Below are 21,938 nucleotides of genomic sequence, written 5' to 3'. Positions count from 1 at the left end.
CAAAACAAAAAAACAAACAACCCAAAAAAAGAAAATGAAAAAAGAAGCTGGGTGTGAGATATACACCTGTCATCCCAGCACTGAGGAGGCTGAGGCAGGAGGATCACAGTGGGTTTGAGGGCCAGCCTGGGCTACATAGTGAGCACATAGTGGCTCAAAAAAAAAAAAAAAAATTAACAAAGAAAATGAAAAAAGAAATGGCATGGAAAAATATTTGCAAATCATATAAACAATGAAAGCCTTGTATTCATTTGTATCCATAAGGAACTATTAAAATTCAATCATAATAAAAAACAACAAAAAAGTTATTAGGCCACCAAAACTTAGATATGCCACCAAAGAAGATACACATATGATAAACATGTGGAAAGCATCATCCTTCATTAGAGAAATGTAACTTAAAGCCACAGTAAGATATTATATTATAGGTGTAAGATTAGCCAACATTTAAAAAAAAATCCAACAATGTTAAATGCTGGTGATAATCTGAACAATAAACCTAGTACATAATGCATAACGATACAGCTGCTTTAGAAGGTGGCTCAACAGTTTCTTATAGAAACAAACATCCAGGGGCCAGGGATTTAGCTCAGCGGTTCGGTGGCCTGCCTTGCAAGCACAAGGACCCAAGTTCAATCCCCGGTACCAAAAAAAAAAAAAAAAAAAAATTTTTTGAAAAAAAAAAAAAAAAAAAAAAAAAGAAAGAAAGAAAAAGAAAAAAAAAAAGAAACAAATATCCATTTACCATCCCACTTAGCAATGTCACTCACAGATGAAAGGAACGCGTGTTCACATGAGACCTGAATGCAAATATTCATAGTTACTTTTGTCATAGTTGCCCCAAACTGGAAACAACCTGGATCCTTTAATGGTAAGTTAACCAGTGACCTGCTGTGCCCACATAACAGAACCACCCTCTGGAATAAAAGGGGAAGAATCTTGATCAACACAGAGGCATGGGGAAAATCCAAAGCATGTTTGTTAAGAGAAGGACGCCAGATCTCAAGGGCTATGTACAGTAGACCCTCAAGTTATAACCAGCCTAACATAAGAACAACTTGGGTTAATTAGACTAATGGAAGATTCATCTGCTTCTTGTTGGGTATAGCATGTACCCAGGTAAACATCCAGTTCTCAGCTGTATTGACTACAACCAACTTGAGTTACAACCAGCCCTTGGAATCTGATCGAGTTTGGAAGACAAGGGTCCATTGTAATGCCCGCCCCCACCATTTCTATGACAATTCCAGAACAGTAAAAACAGAGGGGACAGAAAAAGAAGCCAGCGTTTGCTGTGGATAGAGGGAAGCTGACCACGGTGGGGACTGTAGGGTGACACTTACCCTGTGGCTCTGTGGTGGGGTTATACAACTGTGCCTTTGTCAGAACACAGCACTGGAAAGTGGATTTGTCTGTGTGTACTTCATCCCTCAATCGTCCTGTCTCACAGAAAGTGCTCTAATGTGGGTGGGGGCTGATCCTGATCTCTGCCATGGGGGCCCACCAGCAACCTGGAGTCATTTCTGATGAAGTCACCCCAGCACAGGGCTGGGTATTTAGCTCAGTGTTTCTGCCATCTGCTTTGCAAGTGCAAGGTTCCAAGTTTGAAGTTCCAAGTTCCAAGTTCCAAGTTCCAAGTTGTTTTGGTACCAAAACCAAAACAAGCAAACAAACCAAAAGCCCAACACACCCCAGCACAGCAGTAAGCTCATCTAAGTGCACTAGTGAGAAGAAAAGCTGGGATCCTTTCCTCTGGCCCCAAGGTCATCTCCTCCCAAGGTCATCTCCCCCAGGAGACAGAATGGAGCCACTACAGAGGTGGGGCAGGGTTCCTTGGCAATCTGAGGTCAGACAGCTGTCACTCAGGCCCCTTAGACCCCTCCTGACTGCTGGTGTCTGCTTCCTGCCCCAGTGACCCACTGAAAGGAGCAGGACAGGGGAGAGCTGAATATTTTGGCTGGGGGAGGAAGAGGGTCCCAGTGGGTGGGGGATGCAGGCCGGTCCTAACTTGGGGGCCTGGCTCTCAGGGCCTTGTCTATGATGCCTCTAGGTAGACACAGCTGTCACTCAGTGCTCCCAGCAGGGGTAGGGGCCTCTGAAACTGGTGATCAAATGTCTAATTTTCTTTTAAAAATTATTTTTAATGTGTTAAAAGGCACGTAGCACATGATTTGCCATTTTTAAGCACACAGCTCAAAGGCACTGAGCATGCTGGCAATCTTGGGCCCTTTACTTGTGCACCCCAAAACTCAGGTCCATGTAACAGTAATCCCCTCCCCTCCCCTCCCCCAGCCCCTGGTTCCCCTATTCTACTTTCTCTGTCTAGGACTCTAGGGAACTCATATGAATAGTACAGGTTTTTTTTTTTTTTTTAGTGCTATTTGTTTTTTTGAGATGTGGTCTTGCTATATAGTTTAGGCTGGTCTTGAACTTGCTATGTAGCCCAGGTTGGTCTCAAATACAGTGTGATCCTCCTGCCTCACCTTCCCAAGTGCTGGGATCACAGGCACTCACCACCATGCCTGGCTCTCGTATTTGTCTTTTTGGGACAATTCCTCTAATGTGTCCTCATGCACGCTCTATAGTGTGTGTGTAATATTCTGCTGTGCATATACACACAAAGCGATTTCTTGAAAACTCCCTCCTGGCTCGGCCTCTGCTTGGCTCTTATTTTGTCCCTCTCTGTCTATAGCTCTTCTTCTGTAACCACAATCATGGACCCAGCCCAAGGAATAAGTGACTTATATCCTGGTCCTAAGCACTCCCTGGGGTTGCTGGAGTCCCTCCTGAGCAAGGTATGCCATCTTAGCCTGGGCCAGTGTAGGTCCTTCCTTCTGGGACGTGGTTCTGTGAGGGATGGCAGAGCCCGGTCACAGGACCCAGGCCAGTCTGCAGGCCTGAGGCTGGGATTGAGCCCAGGGGACGTCAGCCACTCTTGCCCTCCACAGCCAAGTTTCTGATGTGCCACCTGAGAAGCTCTGCCAAGGGAAATGTGACATTTACATGATACCTAGTGAGGATGCCGTGGTAACATAACAGGAGGGGTGGGCTGTGTCCCTGTGCAAGGAGCCTGCAGCTTGGCTCAGTTGGATGACTGTGTTGTATAAATTAAAGCCCTGGTCACCAGTCCCTTTCCTCATTCAAGTGACTTGCAAGGGCAGCCTGCAGACAGGACCTGGTCCCCTGCAGCCAGGTGGGCACCACCTCCTCTGGAGGATCCGCTCTGGGCTCTCGTGGGTAGAGGAAGTAGACCCCACTGTATGTATAAGGATAGTAGCTCTCTGAGGTGCCTGCAGGCACAGGTCCCACGCTGCCTGCTGGAGTTGCCTAGGGGCTTAGCCTGGGTGGGAGCCTCCTCCACAGCCCGCCAGGGCTGCCAGTAGCTCGCAGGCCTTTGTTCTCCTCTCCCTGAGCTCCTCCTCCTCCTTTCTTCTCCTGTTTCCTTAACATGCAGAGCATGCTTCTGCCGAGGTGCAGCCTAGCTAGCGGCTTAGGAGGAAAGTGTGCACCCTTCCAGCCCTGCTCAGAGCCACTGGGCAGCAGCTTTCATAGAGGCCACTTCAGTAGTCATGACAGTGCCAGGCTCCCCAGCCAGACTGAGGATGGCGCAGCACCCTGGGACCTTAATGTGGATGTGGCGAAGTGGCTGCTGGGGTGGGGGTGGGGCCGGGTCAGGAGGGAAAGTGGGGGCTTTGAGGGAGTAAAGCCAGCCCTTCCCTGCAGACCCTGGCCTCACCCTTAATATCAGCACTCAGAGCCAAGACCTCCTTCCAGCCTGGAGGAGACCACCCGCCTCTGAAGGACAGTTTCGAGAAGCTCCCCTCAGCTCTACCTCCCACTCTCATATCAAACTTTCAAAAACACAGTACAGAGCTTTGGCAAAAGGGAAAGGGACCAAAAAAGAATGAAGATGTGTCAAGTATATACTACAAACACGGACTAAAAAGGCAAAACAAAATAACACTGATCCTGGAGTGGAAGGAGGTTAGAGGTGCTGGGGAGGGCATGGCTGGGCAAACCTCTTCTCTCCCTCCAAGTCAGGTAAGAACGGTCGGTCAACCCCAAGAGAAAAAGATTGAAGTGTTCAGGCCAGAGGGGAAGGGAAGTGGGGGACCAGCTGGTCTCAGGCTGCAGCAAGCTCAGGCAGATGGCCCTGCAGCTGTTCCCAGCAGAGGACAGCCAGACACTGGCACCTGTGGGAGGGCTCCCTGCTCTGCTCATCGGCCATGCACTCTGTGGAAGAGACAGAAACTGGATGGTCCTCAGCGGGTGTGCAGACCAAGGTGGCCGGGACTGTCTGGGTCAGCAGGACGGAGGTGAGTCAGGCACAGGAGTCAGGGGCTGCAGCCTGAGGTGGGGGTGGGGGACTGGGGCGTCGGGGGAGGGAGAGGTGCAGGGCCAGTTCCCAGGGGACCTGTGGGAACCAGCTGAGACCTGGGGAGCCTGAAGTGGTCAGAACAAGGTGGGTGCAGGGGAAGGAGAGGCCTTGGGAGAGAGCTTACAGATTCACAAAGGGACAGTGGAGGCGGCAAGCTGTGTGCAGACAGGAGTGTGGGTGACCTGGCCAAGGAACCCTGGCAGTGGCTGCCGCAGCCATCAGGGCAGGGTGAGAAGAGCCTGAATGAGTCAGGTAGGCGGCTGTGGCAGATAGGTGGGTGTGCTAGGGCGGGTGGGCGTGATGGAGTCGAAGCAGAGGGATGCACATTTGGGTGCCTTCCTCTCTCCTGACCCCTATGAAGAGAGCCCTGTTGGTCCTTGTCCCAAAGGTGCTGGCCGCCTTCCAAGGGCAACAGCAGCTGGGCACATTCCCCTAGGCAACGTCTGCTTCCTGCCTCAGTTCTGTCCAAGAGATTCCTTTGGTGCCCTCAATTGGGCGAGCTCCAGCCACCTAAGGGGAAAAATGCTCCATCCCTGACCTCTGGGGTGATTCTGAGGCACTTTTAGTAGTAGTGTGCTAAGTCCCTGTGTGGCTGGTGACCCTGTCAACAACAGGCTTTGCGTTGACTCTTCTTGCTCCCCGTGCCACTTCCCGTCCCTCACGGCGCTTTCTAGGATGGTTTCCCAACAAACTGTCTCAAGCCTGGCCTCCAGGTTCCCTCTGGGATGCCACACATACACCGTGGCAGGAGTACGTGAACCGCGGCACTGGCCCTTTGCAGTCCTGCCAGATGCTTGGGACCTGGCCCCTTGTCCTAGGAGAGGGCCCTTTTCTTCTTGCCTCTGTTGGCTGACAGTTATCCCCCCACCCTCCTCAGGGGCTTTGGCTCAGGGCAGCTCCATTGCAGGAAGCGAGTGACACTGGCTGGGGGACAGACACTGTTGCCAGGCCAAGGCTGGCTCTGAATATAAACACTAAATAATCCAAATTCTGTCCTGGTCTATTGCTGCGCTGGTCAAGAGGCAGCCCCCAGCCATGTGTGGCTATTGACATTTCAAATGAAAGAAAATTAAAAGTTTGGTTCTTCACTTGCTGGGCTGTACCGGGTCCCCCCAAAATGACACAATGAAGTACTCACCCCTGGCACCTGTGACCGGGGCCTTATTTAAAAATGGAGCCACTGCAGAGGTGATAGAGTTGGAATGTGGACACACTTGATTGCTCTAAGCCATGACTGGTGTCCCCCTAAGGGATAGAAGATGTTACCAAGCCAAGGGGAGAAGGCAGGAGTCTGGTGCTGCATCTATAAGAACACAGGCGCAAGGACCACCAAGAACAGCCACAGCAGCAGCACAGGCTCCTCCTCAGAGAGACCACGGAAGCACCTCACATCTTGGTCTCAGACTTTTGGCCTCCTCAACTGTGAGAGTTAGTCCTGAAGATCGAACCCAGGGCCAGCAGGGCCTTTTACAGAGTTACTTCCTCAGCCCTTTTTATTTTCTATTTTGAGATAGGGTCTCGTTAAGCTGCCCAGGTGGACCTTGAGCTTGCCATCCTCCTGCCTCAGCCTTCTCCCTGCTGGGATTATAGTGTGTGCCACCATGCCCAGCTAGTCCCTGATGTTTTAAGTCACCTAGTTTGTGGTGTTTTTAAAAATAATTTATTTTCTTTTATCCCATATCCCTCCATGTGATGTTTTGTTATAGCAACCCCAAGAAAGCATGCAGCTGCACAATCGCAGATACACTGGAGCTCCACAGCCACAGATAGCCAGGGGCGGTACAGTAGATAGCATAGATCCAGAGCACTTCCATTTGTCAAACGTGTGGCTGGACAGTATTGTTCTATCATATGCAAGAAGCAAGCAAAAGCTCTGTGCCATTGTGAGTGTTTACAGGATGGGCTGAGGCACAGGTCACACTGAACCTGAGAATCCGCTCTGCAGAACAAGCCCACTCCACTGAGTACAAGCAGAAGGTCCTGAGTTTGATCCCTGGTACAAAAAAAAAAAACAAAAAACCCAAAGAACAAGCCCACTCCAGCGCTCACCAGCTTGGGTCTCTGGTGCCTGTCTGACTTATCTTTTATTCATGCTCCTCTTCCCTCCTCATCTGCTGCCGAGCTGGCCAAACACTGCCATATCCACTGTGAGCACAGGCAAACTCTGAAGTTTAACATTTGCTTGTTAATCATTTATTGCTTGGGACGGAAGCATTCCTAGGCCTGACCATTCCAATTAAAAATACTCTTGAGAAGGTACCACATCAAATTATTGGAAAACAAAACCGTAGCATGAATTAATTATGAAAGCAAAGTTCTTGGGGACATGGCCTCTGAGGACAGCCAAAGGCTGATTGCAGGAGTGGGGTAATGGAATGAGGAAAGAACCAGGGCCCATAGGGCCACAGGTCCCTGATGCCAGTGGCTGTAGTTACATGCAGGGAACTACAGCAAGGAAAAGGGACACCAAGCTGCCAAAGGCATGGTCTCACCTTGGAGTGTCCTCACAACGCTCTCACTTGCCAGACAGAAATGCCTCATTTATCTTGGGTGCCATTGTGCATTCTTGGCGTATTTATCCATTAGTGGGTGCCCGAGGCAATGAAGAAAGAAAGGTATGTGGGCCTCCACAGTGGAGAATGCTTGAGGAGAGACCGCTGCAACCCTGAGCCAGAAAACCTGCTCTCAGAACTCCTCTGGCCACTTCTCAAAGCATTTGCAACTTGCTTCACAACCAGCAAATGAAGGGGTCCCCTGGGCCCCGATATCTTCACCTGAAGAGCAGTGATTCTGCTCTTAGCTGGGTCGGACAGAGACCCAATGGCTGCCCATACTGTATTAGCGATGAAATGAACCCTGAGAATTTCCCTCCCCCTGCAGCATCTCACTGCTCAGGTTTATAAAAATGTTTTTATCTGAGTGCAACACAGAAAAGTGTTCAAATCCCGATTGTACAGATGTCCAGAATTGTACCGAGAATGCACACGCACACAACGGGACATTGCTGCCCCTCCAGAGCCCCTTCAGGGTTCCTGAGAGGCACCAGTGCCTTCCTAGATAATCACCGTCATGATTCTACTATCACGTGTGTGTCCATTTCTGTATTTTACACACATGGAATCACACTGCTTGGCTTGCTCATAACTGAGATTCAGCCCTAGCATTGCAACTCAGTGCCGTAGACTATTAATTCATGTTGTCCTCGAACATGCTATTATGTGAATTTACAGTGATGGCTTTATCATTTCTACTACTGATGGCTACCTGGGTTGTTTCCACCTCGGGGCTCTTCTGAATAATGCTGGAACATTCTATACACGTGTTTGCCAAAACTGCTGATGGCTTTTATTTGACACAGTTATTTAGCACAAAAGGTAGTGTAGGGAGGGTGCAAAGGGCAGAAGCCTGAATGAGCATTTGGGGACCATCTATAATGTGCTGGACCTGCACAGCGAATATCAACCATATTCACCTTCCAGGTAGGTATATATGACTCCCTTCACCCTAGGATGCCAAGGCTGGGGCAAGAGAGGGGTCAAGGGCCAGGCAAGCACAGCACGAGGGAAGCTGGTAAGCTGAGAACTGGAGTTTCAGCCCAACAATAACAATCGCAAAGTTAGGGGACAGAGCCTGGCCCCCAAATGCCAATGCTAGATGGTCTTACCCCAGCAGCCTTGGCAACAGGAAACAAAGAGCCTTGGACTTAGTGAGTCTTTTACGGTGTGTCAGATCCCACCTCCTATGAGAGACACCCCCAAGAGCACCAGCTGAGTGCTCAACACATTTCTGATGATCATCAGGTTAATGAGGAATTCTCAGTATTCTGATCAGATGCGAATGCAATCAGGTTAAGGGTCCAGCTGTGAGGCACACAGGTGCTGGCATCTGCCACAGGCATGAGGATGGGCTTTCAGGTTATTGAGCGCCCTGGAAAGCCCTGTGGTATCAGGGTTGGAAGAGAAGTCAGGTTTCCTTTTCATTCCACTGATAAGGGAAAAGCCCATTTCCTTACTGGGTGACACCAAGGAAAGGGATTATGCTCCTCTTCCCTCATCTACTGCCGAGCAGGCCGGACACTGCCACAGCCGCTGCAAGCACAGGCAAACTTGACTCTGAAGATTAACATTTGCTAGTTTAACATTTAAGAATTGCTTATTGTGTTTGTTCCTTTTGTCAAACTGGTAGCAAAACACATTCGTGCGCACACACACACACACACACAAACACTGGAGGTCAATCCTGCCAGGAAAGTTGGATGGACAGTGCTCAGCACATCTGCCATCACACAAGACTGAGTGGGAACAGATGGAGAGAGGAAAGGCTGTCTGCCTGCCTCCGTCCTAACTCTGGGGCTGACAGCAGCCTGCTGGGTAAGAGGCTGCTGCGTGAGGAGTACTCGCACAAGGTGGCCTTTTCCTGTTCTCTGTGGGGTGGTGGCCCTGGCTGGGAGGGCCTGGGGAACTTGGACATGGCCCTACCCTCCCTACACCTGGAAGCCTTGCTCTTAGGAGCCCTATCAGGCCAGCTCCTCATTTGCTTTCTTTATTAGGAATCATTGGAAGGGACCAATCTTGTGTTGCCACCATACGAGCAGCATAAGGGAAACCAGACTTCAGAAAAAAAGAGGTGTGGGTGTCAAGGGTCCCAGGAAGAAAACCATTTCGTTTGTCTGGGATCTGCACTCAAAACTCTTCCTAAGATTTGGATTCATTTCAGGCTTCTGCTCATATGTGCAGGCTCTGAGGTCCCCATCCTGGAGCAAGAGCTGACTTTTCTCCTTCTAGCACACCCTTCAAGGAGTGTCAGGCCTTATGGAAGTCTCAGTGACAGGGCTGGCCTTGAAGTGGCCCTTCCAGCCAGCACCATCTTGACTCCAACCCCTGACTCTCAAGTCTGGTGCTAAGGGTAGCATTTTAAACCCAGAGCCTGACTCTCTGTGTCCTGCTTATTAGGTTCAAAGAGAAGCTTCAGGCTGGGGATTAAGCTCAGTGGTTCCGCCGCCTGCCTCAAAGAGAAGCTTCACATACTCAGAACTGTGCTGTGTACTGTGAAATAGTAGGGGACAGATGGCCCTTTTCTCTGTGCAAAAGGCCAGATGCCAGCTACCCACATACTTCAGTATGACTCAGCACACAGAGCCTCATCCAGGGGAGAACCAGGGACTTGCCCAAGGGGTGTCCGAGACAGTGTCAGATCTTCCATCAGCCCTGGACGTCTGGCTCAGAGTCCTGACTCCTCAACACACTCTCTCTCCTCCCTCACTGCCGCCTAGCATCAAAGGAAGAATTGAGCTTGCCTTGTAGGTGACAGTGACTAGTTCAAGGGAGGCTGCTGTCTTAGTCACTATCCTGTCACTGAAACACAACATCCAACACCTGAAACTGAAAGGAAGAGATGTTTATTTTGGCTCAGTTGCACAAGTTTCAGTCCTTGGTTGGCAGCTCCAAGGCAGAACAACATGGCAAAAGGGCCTAGGCAGAGGAGAGCTGCTCAAGTACGGCGGCCAGGAAGCAGAGAGAAGGGAGGAGCCAGGGAGGGAGATAAATGCTTCTTTGCCGTGGCCCCAGGAACCTCTAACCAGGCTCTACCTCCTCATTTAGCACCAATTAATCCACTGATGAGTACAGCTCCCCTATGATCCAATCACTTTCCAAAAGCCTCATCTCTGAATGCATGAGACCTATGGGAGGAACCCCAGATCTAAACTGTAATAGCTGCAGAGAAACCTGCTCTCTCGCATTCCACCCTGGGAGACAGGCTTCCACCCTGCCTTTTTCATTTTCCAGTAGCAAGGTCAGGAGACGGTTAGAGGTCTCCCCACTAAGGACATGACTCAAGTCCCAGGAAGACATCCAAGCTCTCCCACACCAAGGGTGGAGTGCAAGCCACAACCACCCAGACCAACTTCCTGCTTTGACACCTACTTGAAATGCAAATTATGAATGTTATAAAGCATCAAGTTGAACTCCTGGACTTTTCCAAGCAATGTGTTCAGAATGCGCTGCAAGCCTATCTGGGCATCTCTAGGGCTGGTAAGTGGAGGCAGTGGGTGCCTCTAGAACATGTGCTGGTACCTGCTCTTGCTTCCAAAGCCTGCCCATGAGGCCCCAGTGGCTCCAGGGCACCTTGGCCCAGTTGGAGCCACTTTGGCAGGGGGTGGAAGAAACAGGGTACTGGAGGGAAAATGGTTCTCAGGCTCAGGCTCAGCCCGGTATCAACCTCAAGGTCTGGCTGTGCCTGAGGTCATATAGAAGGGGCTTTGCCAGCTGCACGTCCTGGACACTCCAGCTGCACCATGCTCTGCATTCTGTTTCAGGGAGGTGCTCAGAGTCACCCAGGACATGGAGCACTTGGTGGAGGACAAGTCCACACACCATGTCACATCCCTAAAGCCCAGATCACTCTCCAATGTTTCCCAAGCAGGAGGAGCCCCCTCTGGGCTGGGCAGTAGTCGGCTGCATGAGAACTAATGGCAGTGCCCCCTCATTCAACCAATGAGCCAGGGATCCCACCAGGCCAATGCTGCTGTCACTGATCTGCATCCATGGAGCAGTATCGCTGAATGGACAGATGGGGAAGCCAGTGATGCTGCCCATGACTGAACACTGAAGTCCCTAGAAATGCTCACCCTGCTCTGGTCTGTATGTCAGCTCCCCAAAGACATCAAAGCATAGAGGGTCAGGCTATTGATTCTCGCAGGAGGAATAGGATTTGATGCCAAAGCTCTCTTTCTGAGCAGCAGTCACCTGTGCCCTTTCCAGTGGGGGCCCACTAAGCAATTCAGCTTTAAACCAAGCACAGGATCCAATGCCATGGCCTTAGTGTGGTCACTCAGGGCTGTGAAAGGAGCCAGAGTGAGCTGCTGTGGGTCCTGGAGCGTCCGTGCTCACCCACTGCAGTGGTGGCAAAGAACACAAAACAAATTGAATGCCACGCCTGACCGAGAGCCAAGTTAAACAAATCCAGGGTCTGCAGAGAAAGTGTACAGAGTCCGTTTCAACACAGTTGTGTGGCCCAGCCTCCACCATCTTCATGGTGTGGTTTGGGCTCTGTTGTCAAGCAGGGAAAATGAAAGTAAGTCCCCCTCAATTTGAACACATTTATTCCATCATTCTTGCCACTTTCTGAAGCCGTTCTGGAAGTCCTCTTTCATGAGGGTTTTTACCAGGGGCGATCAAAAATACAGTGAATGTTGTTGCCAAGTGCCATCAAATGAAAAGCCGGGCTCACAAAAACATTACAGTATGTCCTCTTTTACCCTATTCAGGAGACAGATCTCGCACGTGTGACTTCAGGCTCTTCCCCAAAGTCAAAATGACCAAGGAAGGGAAACATTTTGACTTGATTCAGGACATTAAGGCAACCAGGATAGTGAAACTAAAGACACTCAGGAAGGAGCACTTTTAGTGCTGTCTCAGAAAGTGGTAAGAACCATGGGATAAGATGTTCAAAGCAAGGAGGAGGATTCTGAGGGTGGTGAATGCTAATGTGTCTCTTACTATAATAACTTTTTAAGAATTTAAGTATTTGTTGTAGTTTTGAGGCACATCTTGTAGAAGACATGGAAGATATAAGTGGTGAGTGTGTGGAATATGTCCTAGGAGCAGGAGATTGTTCTGACTCTGTAGGGACACAATTGTAAGACTGGGTTTTAGGCTCCCCAGCCAGCAGAGGCACAGAGGGGACCTGTGGCCCTGACATCAGTTTGGCAGCAGCTGTGGCCAGATGGTGACACGACATGGTCACATCGAGTGCGCTTTCCTGTTTCACATCCCGCAATCTGGGTGACACTGACAGTGATGGGAGTCCCTGGACCAGTACCGGAAGCGAGTCACAGTGATGCAGGTAGCTTTCAAGTTCTACGGTGCCACCAGCATGATGTGGCCGCCATGAGGAGCTCAGGTGGGGCCCACCCAATGGAGAGGAGGGCTGTGGGGGGCATCCACCGCTGTTGAGTCCACAAGAAACAAAGAACACAGAGGGACCAGGAACCATGACATGGTACAGTATTGTGCGGTACTGAGTGATGTTGGTGAGATCACGTGATGTTGTGTGACGGTGTAACGCAGTATGACACTGACACTGTCATGCTATGTGACTTAAGTGACAGTGACACTGTGTGACAGTGAGAATGCGTGGCACCAAGTGGTGCTGAGTGACACTGTGTGATATTACATGGCATGGAGTCATGGGGGGCACTTGGTGGCTGCCTCACACCCCAGGAGGACCTGACCCCCACATCCTGTTGCTGCCTGGTCTGGTTCCCTCTCAGTCACCGGCACCCACTTAGTGGCTGAGACCTCTCCCACCAATATGGCTGTTTCCAAACACAGCCATTGTGCCTCCACTGCCAGGCCACCCACATTGTGCCTCTGTGACGATCTCCTTTCTCCGCTCACTCCTGCCTTCTGTGATTTCCTCCTCACACAGGTGACTGCTGCCGTCCTCTGCTCACCATTCCATAGTGTCCCTGTCCCATGAAGAAGAGAACTTAGAGGCCTGGACCCGCAGGCCCACAGGTCCAGCCCAAATTGCCACTGCAACACTTGCTTCTTGCTGCCTTTGCCCTCTCCAGGGCCCTGGGGTCTCCCTGTGCATCCCTGCAATTCACCATGACAACAGTGGTCCTAACTCAGGGAATGGCTTAGGATTTGACAACATTGCACCCTGTGGCTTCCTGTGGTCCCCTAAGCCTAGGTTGGGAAAGTTTCAGCCACCTGTGGACATTACCTGAGCCACCACCAGAAGCAGCTAGATGGTGAGTGAGGGCTGCTTGTTAGGGTCACTGTGGTGAGCAGACTACATCCACATGAGCTGCTAGCCCACATGAGCTGCTAGCCTGAGCAAGGACCGGGGTTCTGTCCCAAAGTCCAGAAACCCTGGGGCCCCAGGACTAACTTTCCTTGGCTATAGCCTGGGGTAGAGCTGGTAGACATGGGAACACAGGACAAGTGTTGGTGGCAGGCCGCTGACTGGGTTTGACACTGGCGCTCAGAAGTCCCCTTTTCTGGGGTTACCGGGGCCAGGCAGCAGCCCTGGAATATCCTGGTAGGGCCCCTGGGGGTGACAGTCAGCCCACCTGCTGTCTGGGCCAACTCTCAGGTGATGAGCAGCTGCACAGATCCAGTGTCAGGGTGTGACTGCCAGGAGGCAGTGGCAGCTGAGTGTCAGGTGCCACCTGGGACTGGGGGGTGAACACAGAGCCCATCACGTGGTGTAACCTGACCAGGAGCTGGGCCTGGCCCCACCCCACCCTCTACTCCTGAATGTCACTGTTGCCTAGGGTCCTGGGTGTGTGCATGGTGGGCTGGGGAGGGGGGTGCTTTGCAGCTGCAGCAGGAAAGTCTGGTGCCAGAAGCCAGGGCACTCTGGTGTAGGAGATCAGAGAATTGGATGGGAGCTGTCCCTTCCAGTCACTGGAAGTGACTCCATTCTCAGGCCCCAGGTGGCTGCAAAGGGTTACGACAGCCCCACAAGATCCCTCATTCCTGGCCCCTGGGGAAGAAGAGTTCCCTTCTCCCTGGACACAACAAAATGGTTCTTGTGGCAGAAGCAATCACAGGTCAGTGGAATGTGAGAGTCCACACCTGACCCCAGGACCTGGCATGGGCTGTGGGAGAGGGAGCCCACAGCCTCACTGATGCAGGAGCCCTTGGATTGCAAGCTCCAAGGAGGACATGAGGGTACCCCCAAACAAGAACCTCTGCTGAGCAGCAAGCAGGAATGTGAGCCACTCACACTTGGTCCCCACCCCCAACCCCAGGGCCAAGGGTTGTGGGCTTGTGTTGGGGGCGGGGGGGCTAGAAGACAGGACAAACCCCTCTCACTTCAAATTTTCTTTCCCAGAAGCCCTGAGTCCCCTGAGACTCACACAATAGCACAAAGCTGCAAAGGGGAAAAACCAGCAGCCAAGTAAATTCATTGCAGAAGTACCCTGCATTTCCCTGGTCCCCACAGGTGAAGAATGTTGGAGTGATTCCCTGCAGCCAGGGCAAATGCTGGTCAGAGTGGCCCCTGTGCTCGCCACTCCGCAGACCAGGACGCCGGGACATTTCCTCCACTGCCTTGAGCCCAGGAAGGGCCCTGCCTCTGAAGCAGCTTCCTGCTTGTCACTGTCAAGTCATGGCAGGGTCATAGAGGTATTGGCCACGGAGAGAGAAGACTCAAGGGGAAATCCCAGCAGGCAGGAGAAAGAATTCGGGGCCTGACATCTGAAACTGGATATACTAGTTTGCAAACCCAAATCCCTTAAACTGTCTCCGGGGAATGGAAGGAATGATGCGGTTGTTATCTTAGGCTCAATTCTGCTTCCCCAAAGGCAGACTCTTGCTCACTTCTGACCTGCGCACCAAGCTGTGTGTGGATCAGCAGTTTTGAGGTGGCCATGGTGCCAGCTTCCTCTCGTGGATGCAATGCTAGATAGCCTTTTTGCCCTTCCCTTTTAGTACGAGATCATTTAAACCATGCAACAGAATAACAAACCTCCAACTATCACCCAGCTTCAACAACTCCCCACTCATGAAGACTTTGCTTAGGTGTGGCCACCTTACTTCTGTGTGAGAAGCACTTAAAAGTCTTTTATGGTGCAAACTTCATGCTTCTAATTCCAGCACTTGGGAGGCTGAGGCAGGAGAATTACCAGCCTGGATGGTGTAGTGAGACCCTGTTTTAAAACAAAAACAGAACAAAACAAAAAGCAAACTCCTGGACCCCACCCCAGGTCAAGTACAGTTCCAGCCCAGGAATCTGCCTTCCACAACTGTTTGCGCCAGAGTTTTTATGGTGTGTGAAGTGTGAAGGCCTCCCGGTGGGGCTTAGAGACCCATGGGTGGCAGGGCTGGGGGGATTACAAGTTCCTCTGCCTTCTCAGTGGCTGTCCCCTGGGAATGTGGGTGTTCCAGAGCTGCTGAGAGGAGGAAGCAGGCCACATGGGACGCATGGTTTGGGCTCCTTCACACGCTAAGCTATTGCTCACCAGAAGCAAGTGAGGGTCGACAGGAACTTACAGAAGGAGAGTTCTCACTTTATCCCAGAGCCCTGTGGTAGCCTGGGGTTGGGCAATGGCTTCTCATTGTCCCCTCAGGGCCACTGGCAACAGAGAAGAACATCCAGGGGCCACACGGGTAGAAGGGAAGCAAGGAGGTTTGCTTTAATAAGTGAAATAAACTGTGAAGTATCTACTTCTTAAATTAAGAATGAGCAATAGTGGGCCAGGGATTTAGATCAGTGGTTCTGCTGTCTGCTTCGCAAGCACAAGGTCCTGAGTTCGATCCCCAGCACACCCCACCACCACAAAAGGAATGAGAAATAGTAAAGTCTACTCAACTAAAAACTCTTTAAAAATATTCCAATTTGAGTTGTGATCAAGAGAAGGGTGAAGTGGAAAAAGACAGAGGGAGGAGGTAGAACTGAAGAATTAAATAGAATGTCAGAAAGACAATAGAAAAGAGGAGAAGCTGAAGAGAGAAGCCAGCACCGAGGGGACAGAGGAAGGGCCACACCCACTCTCCTGGTTCATAGAGCCAGGTTCCTATCTTAAGGCCTCTTAGGATTGCAGGAAGGGGTTTTTCAAAGGACAAATTGTCTTACAGATAAAAAGATGTCTGGGATTTGCCTTCAAATGATCCCTGGGGCAAGGAGGGAGTGGCGTGCAGGCAAAGCCCGAGCTGAGTCCTGCAGTTGTGTGAGGGCTGTGCTCGCCTCCCTTCTGTGCCCTTCTGTCTTACATGCGCTTGAGGTTTCCCTGCCACAAAAGGGGAGGAGGTTTCAGCATTTGCAGCTTACACACTAGCTGCTATCTGGCCCCAGGGCTCAGCTATGCCACTAAAACTGGGGTTCCCTGTCCTTTATTGAGAAAACACAGCGATTAAAGGAGGGTGTTTAGGTCAGACGCCAGGTGGGTAAATATTTACCAAGTGAATAAATAGAGACCTCTGTGTGATAAAAATGCTTTGTCATTTTATCCCTCTTTGTGACCTCTGGGCCTTCATTAAAGACGCAGCAGGGATGGGCAGGAGTCGGTGTGTGGACTCCCAGCCAAGCAGCTCTGCAAGGTTCACACACAGATTCAACCCACAACCCCTGCGGCACTCACCCCCCACAGGGTCAGAAACCAACCCACCAGCCTCAAGCTGCCCCATCTTTGAAACACACGGATAATTAAACCCAGTCTTGCAGGCAACAGATGCCTAAGAATGATGGAAGACACCATGTCCCACAGTATGCATTAGACACAGGCAAGTAACAGCGTGGCTCCCAGTAAACTCATTTTGCAAAGCCTTGAGGTCAATAGAGTGATATCACCGAGTGGTTTGAATTCCTTTAAGGAAAACAGTTTCTGTAACACACACAGCCAGGCAACTGATTCAAGAGTTCAGGCTGCATGGGGTGGAGCCAGCACGCTGGCCTCCTGCCCCAGGCTTCTGTGACCTTTTAGGGAAATTCGTGTCGGCAGAGGGGAGGGCAGACCCACCCCCAAAGAATATGGGGACACAACAAGGGGAAAAAGTGTGTCCTTCTGAAGTTTTAAAAACACAAAAAGAGCATGTAATTGGCTGCTGATAAGAGTTACCAGAGAGACTGGAACTGTGTGGCTAAAGAATTTGGGAACACCCATGCTGCCATTCAAGGTGACCTGGTCACCTGCAGGTAGGAAGACTATTATGGTACTGTGATTTCATAAGCGGAAGGCTTTTGAAGAAACTCCAAGTGAAGAGACTGGGGAAAGGGTGGCCAGTAGCCAAGGGCATGGAGCAGGAAACTCCAAATGCCCTTCCCTGGAAGGGCTGTCCAGCTGCAGACCCTGGAAGGGACCACTCAGTAGCCACATGGTTGCCCCAAATCGCTGCCAAGTGGAATGAGAAATCTTGAAATCTGGCCAAGTTTCTCTGAACCAAGACAGAAACCTGTCCTTGGTGTTTTAGAAAAAGCAGGCTTTGGTCATGCAGAGTTGATGGCCTATCTGCAGCCTGACGACCCACCAGGGACATCCCTGGGGGAAGAGGCCTCTGGCAGCTGGATCTTGCTGAGCCTTTCCGCAAATTTCCTCCCTATGTTGAGTGGACATGTATCATTCTTTTTGTCTATCGCCGTCTTTGTTTTGCTTCATTTTTTTCCTCCTTCTCCCCCTTCCTCTTTCCTTTCCCCTTTCTCTCCCCCGATTCTCCTTCTTCTTTTTTGAGACAGGGATTTTATATTTAGTTCAGGCTGGCTTCGAACTCACTTACGTATCTCAGGCTGGCCTTGAACTCACAGTGAGCCTCCGCCTCAGCCTCCCCAAGTGCTGGGATCACAGGTGTGCACCACCATTCTGATCTACCCAGCATCTCTTAACATCTTCTCAATGCTGGAGTGGGAAAAACAGGCTCTGATGTGGGGGTTTCCTCGAGATTTGCTTTCTCGGTTCTCCAAGGCAATGGGATACTGCCAGGGGTTCTAGATGCCCTGGCTGTCCTAGGACAGACTCAGCTTCTGCTGCACAGGAGCAAGGGCTAAACAGGGCCCCCTGGCTTTCAGATGTACGTAGGTGGCTGGTGCCACAAAATTCATAGATGAGATGGCTTATATAAGATTTGTCTTCAGGAGGTGAGGAAGCCCAGGATCACCATGTCAGTATAGTTGGTCATCATCTTGGGGCATCAGACAGCACCTTCCCTGTGTCCTCATGTTTTTCTTTTTTTTTTGGGGGGGTACCTGGGAATTGAAATTGGGACCTTGCGCTTGCAAGGCAGACAGTGGATCCACTGAGCTAAATCCCCGGGCCCCCTGTGTCTTCATGTGGTAGGTCTTGGTCACATTCTTTCTCTCTCTGTCCATTTTTAATAAGCCCAAGTCCTACTAGATTAAGACCCTACCCTTTTGCCTCATGTACCCTTAAATACCTCCTAAAAGTCCTATCTGTAACTATAGCCCCTGGGGGGATTAAAGCTTCAGCCCATGATTTGGGGGACCCAACTCAGCCCACAGCACCACAGGAGTCCTCTGGGCACATCTACATATTCCTTTTTGCATTCTCTCCAACTCTTGGAGGGATGTGTTAATCTTTGAGAATCTCTCTCTGTTTTACAGGATGACATGATTAAAGGGTTCAAAAGCAAGGTGCAGAGCACCATGTACAAACAAACAAACAAACAAACAAACAAAACACAACAAAAACAAGCAGCTTCGAATCGCACGGAATATCTTTGAAAGGCTAGGGAAGTAAGCTGCTTCTGGGCAGAGGAACTGGGGGCTGGGTTCCAGAGTAGAAGAACGTCCTACTTACTTTTTACCACGTAAAAGTTCTTTTTGAATATTTCAACGCACACTTGCTTTGCCTACTTAATTACATATATATTTAAACAACAAAAAATCCAAAACATTGTTCTCAGAATTGCAATTGATCTTCTGAACTTTCAGCGCTGTTCTCCCAATCATTCACTCTGAGTCCAGATGCCTCCCTCCTCCGCCAAACAGGGGACCTGGGATCCACCTCCCGGAGCGCAGGAAGCTAGCCAGGCCCCTCTGCCTTCTTCCCCACATGGAAATCTCTGGCCCAAGTCAAGACGGTGGATCCCTGAGAGAGGGCCCGACTCTCCTTGGCACCAGTCCTCTCTGAGCAAAGTTCAACATGGCTCCCCATGGGCAGCCGGTGGACCGGAAGGGCCAACATGGATGAAGCTCACGGGTTGTGGAACTTTGAAAACTCCCGCTCCCTCCACTGGCCCATGCCCCTCCTGTGCTCCGTTCATCCTCTCCAGACCCAAAGGCACATTGTGCTTGGCTTCCTTCCACTCCTCTCCACACCGAAACCCACTCCGAGGCCTGGGGGTGGAGCTCAGGGATAGAGCACTTTCCTGACTGGTTTAAGGCCCTGCCCTCCATCCCCAGCATCACGGAAAAACAAAAGTAAAAACACCAAAGCAGGAAGTCTGGCTGCATTCTGGCCAGCAGCTCCTTCTCCCCTGGGGTATTCCCTGGGGCCTTGTCCCTCAGGGCAGGAAGGAAGGGCCTGGTAGGGACAAACTGAGGCTCCGTGAGGTTCGACAAGACCCGAGCATGTACTGCGGCTTTCCTGCTGTCAGTTGACAGCTCAACACCCATCCCCATTCCCGGCTGTCACCCAGCACTTTCTTATTCTGGACGTGCCACTAACACATACCAACACCGACTCGACAGCTGCCAGCTGCAGGTGCCGATTACATGGCATTCCTCACTTCCCCAAACACCTTGTGACCCTGCAGTGGGCTCCAAAGAAGGGGCCCACCCCCACTGCCGCCCCTTGTCCCCTGCATGGGAGAGCTGGGGATCCTCTGGGCTGGTGTCTCTTCCTTCCACCAGCCCCTGCTCTGGTGGTGGACCCATTTAGGTCTCCCAAAATTAAGTGTCAGTTTAGGGTCAGAGTTCCATTGCCTCTGCAGTCTAATATTCCTCTTTCTCCAAATCAGTCATCCTGGCAAAGGCCACCAGTCCCTGTGGGGAAAGGCTTGGAGAAGGATCTGAAGTACAAAGTTTTGGGAGTGTACTGGGTCCTTCTTCAAAGGGATCCAGGCTCCTTTGCACTCAAGGGGTTCTATGACCTGACTCAAGTCTTGGAACTGACTGAGGCCAGGACTCTGCTTTTGTGACTAGGCTTTTCACTGGACCGGAATGCTGGTGCTTACAAAGGAGACATAAAGATTTAGTCGGCACTTGTCAATTTCACTTCCCAGAGATTCATGAGCAATGCCCAGTGCCACAGATGGGCTAAGTCTGACTGTTCTGATTGCTGTCCCTTAGGGTAACCATGCCCTAAGTGGTGGCTGTGCATTGCCACGTGGCCCTGCCACCCAAGACCCAGTTACTCTCTCTGCATTTAGGATTCCCAGTGCGATGGCTGTGGGTTCCACTCATTTGTGGCCCAGACGAAGGGCAGCCTCAGAGCTCCTCAGGTTGCTGAGGATCCCTGAATCATTTGTGCAGTCCTGGGGAACAAGGTGTGTCCTCTGGGCCTTCCATTGGACAGCTCTTAAACAGCAAATCTATCTCCCTAAGCCCTTGGGTCTACCGGGAAGGGGTGACTCTGGAGACCTGCCCAGGAGGGGAGGCTCCCATGGGCTATGCTGCTCAGAGCCCACAGGACGGGAAGCCCTTGAGAACCCTCAGAGGCCAGGGCTGGTCCTCACTTGCAGGTAGTGCCCATCCAGCACTCTGTTGGGGTTCCTGGACCCTGCTCCTCTCTCCTAAGGACCCTGGGTCCTACAGAGCCTTCCCTCCCCACCAAGCATCTCTTGTTGGGTCCCCTGCTTCCACCCTGTGCTGTATGATGAGCTGGTTCTCTCTCAAGAGCTGAGGGTCAGTTTACACCCACTCAGAGAGGCAGAGACCTCTGAAAATGACAACACCTGTAACAGAGGATGACCAGAACCACAACACAGCAGAGCCTGGACTTCTATCTCACACACTGGGGTTGGAGGGACTTTGGGTGACTGCCTCCTGTGTCCCTAGGCTTCAGCACATTGCTGAAGTCCCACATCAGCTAGGGGGATTAGTTACCACCTCCACTGGGATCCTGTGGGAAGACAGGGCTCAGCTTAGAAATAAGCCCCTGCCCCAGGGTAGAATATGCAGTGAGATTTACTGCAAATCAGAAAATAACCTGTTTGAATGCTAGAAAGGGGTCTGGGGTCAGCTGCAGCCGAGCAAGGCAACAGAAACAGTGTGTGGGAAACAGCCCTGGTGTCCTGTGGTGCAGGAATGGGTCTGCACACTATGGACTGTTAACCTTAAAAAGCAAGGAAACTGATCTGTGGTGCAATACTCTGCAACCTTAATGCCACTGAGCTGCCCCTGACAAATGGCTGAAATGGTCAATTTTATGCTATGTCTATGTTTAGATTAAGTTCCCCAAAGACTTGTGTTTGGAAGGTGACTGTGTAATAATAGGTCGAACTCATCAGGGTGTTCATCCTTAGATAAATCCAAGGCTTCGAGTACTGTTAGCAGGTGGGGCCTGCTTGGGGATGATCTGAAGGGTGTGCTCTTGTCTGTGGTTCTTCCCTTCTCTCTGCTTCAGGGCTACAATTATGTAAGCTCCTTTCCTCCACCACGCCCTTCTACCATGCTGTTTCTGCTTTGGAACCTACCAACCAGGGCCGGAACCCTCTAAAAACTGTGAGCCAAAATAAACCTCTCCTGCTCTAAGTTGAGGGTATCAGGTATTTTCTCCCAGTGACAATAAAATGACTAGACACACAGTTTTTTTAAAAAATTGAAAAAGAAGAGGAAACAGAACAAGACCAGGAAGGTAACTTTACCACTATGGTCTCTGGATCTGAATCCAAGGACCCCAGCGGACACCGGGCGGCCTTGGGCCTCTGCCCCTGACCTCTCTGAGGTCCAAGCTTGGTTCTCAGACCACCCACACCACTGTATTCCTGCCTGATCCCAGAGCAGGGTGAATCCCCTCCTCTCCGAAGCAGCCATTTTCTGAACAGATTTCTAGCTTTCTAACAGGTTATTTTCTGACTTTAACACAATCAAATGCAGTAAATCTCACTGCATCTTCCACCCTGGGGCAGGGGCTTATTTCTCCTCCAATGGT

At 50.9% G+C, this 21,938-nt stretch overlaps 2 protein-coding genes across 4 annotated transcripts in view; one reads left to right on the top strand and one right to left on the bottom strand.

Moving 5' to 3' along the window:
- Prkag2 (protein kinase AMP-activated non-catalytic subunit gamma 2) overlaps positions 1-21,938 on the bottom strand; it is a 243,229-nt gene that overhangs the window by 120,319 nt on the left and 100,972 nt on the right. The gene's annotated exons all lie outside the window — the stretch shown is intronic.
- LOC104871573 lies at positions 1,689-5,861 on the top strand. Of its 3 annotated transcripts, none has more exons than XM_010637538.2 (5): positions 1,689-1,818; positions 2,693-2,795; positions 3,724-4,041; positions 4,160-4,316; positions 5,629-5,861. In XM_010637538.2, exons 1-5 carry the CDS (start codon positions 1,802-1,804, stop codon positions 5,685-5,687), a joined length of 654 nt encoding a protein of 217 aa, XP_010635840.1. In that variant the 5' UTR covers positions 1,689-1,801; the 3' UTR covers positions 5,688-5,861. The 3 variants fall into 3 exon arrangements, with proteins under 3 accessions (XP_010635840.1, XP_010635839.1, XP_010635838.1); XM_010637537.2 differs by having other exon boundaries at positions 5,053-5,861; XM_010637536.2 differs by having other exon boundaries at positions 3,724-4,316; positions 5,053-5,861.

Source organism: Fukomys damarensis, unplaced genomic scaffold, assembly GCF_012274545.1.
Source record: "Fukomys damarensis isolate Sample0158 unplaced genomic scaffold, DMR_v1.0_HiC HiC_scaffold_16, whole genome shotgun sequence".
Classification (NCBI taxonomy): domain Eukaryota; kingdom Metazoa; phylum Chordata; class Mammalia; order Rodentia; family Bathyergidae; genus Fukomys; species Fukomys damarensis.
The sequence above is the reverse complement of the archived record's forward strand: the minus strand, read 5'-3'. Positions and strand labels throughout refer to the sequence as shown.

Coding starts and splice junctions, on each gene's coding strand:
- LOC104871573 (XM_010637536.2), top strand. Junction 2,796..3,723: donor TGGAGTCCCTCCTGAGCAAG/GTATGCCATCTT, acceptor CCTTCCCTGCAG/ACCCTGGCCTCACCCTTAAT. Junction 4,317..5,052: donor TCTGGGTCAGCAGGACGGAG/GTGAGTCAGGCA, acceptor GGCGCTTTCTAG/GATGGTTTCCCAACAAACTG.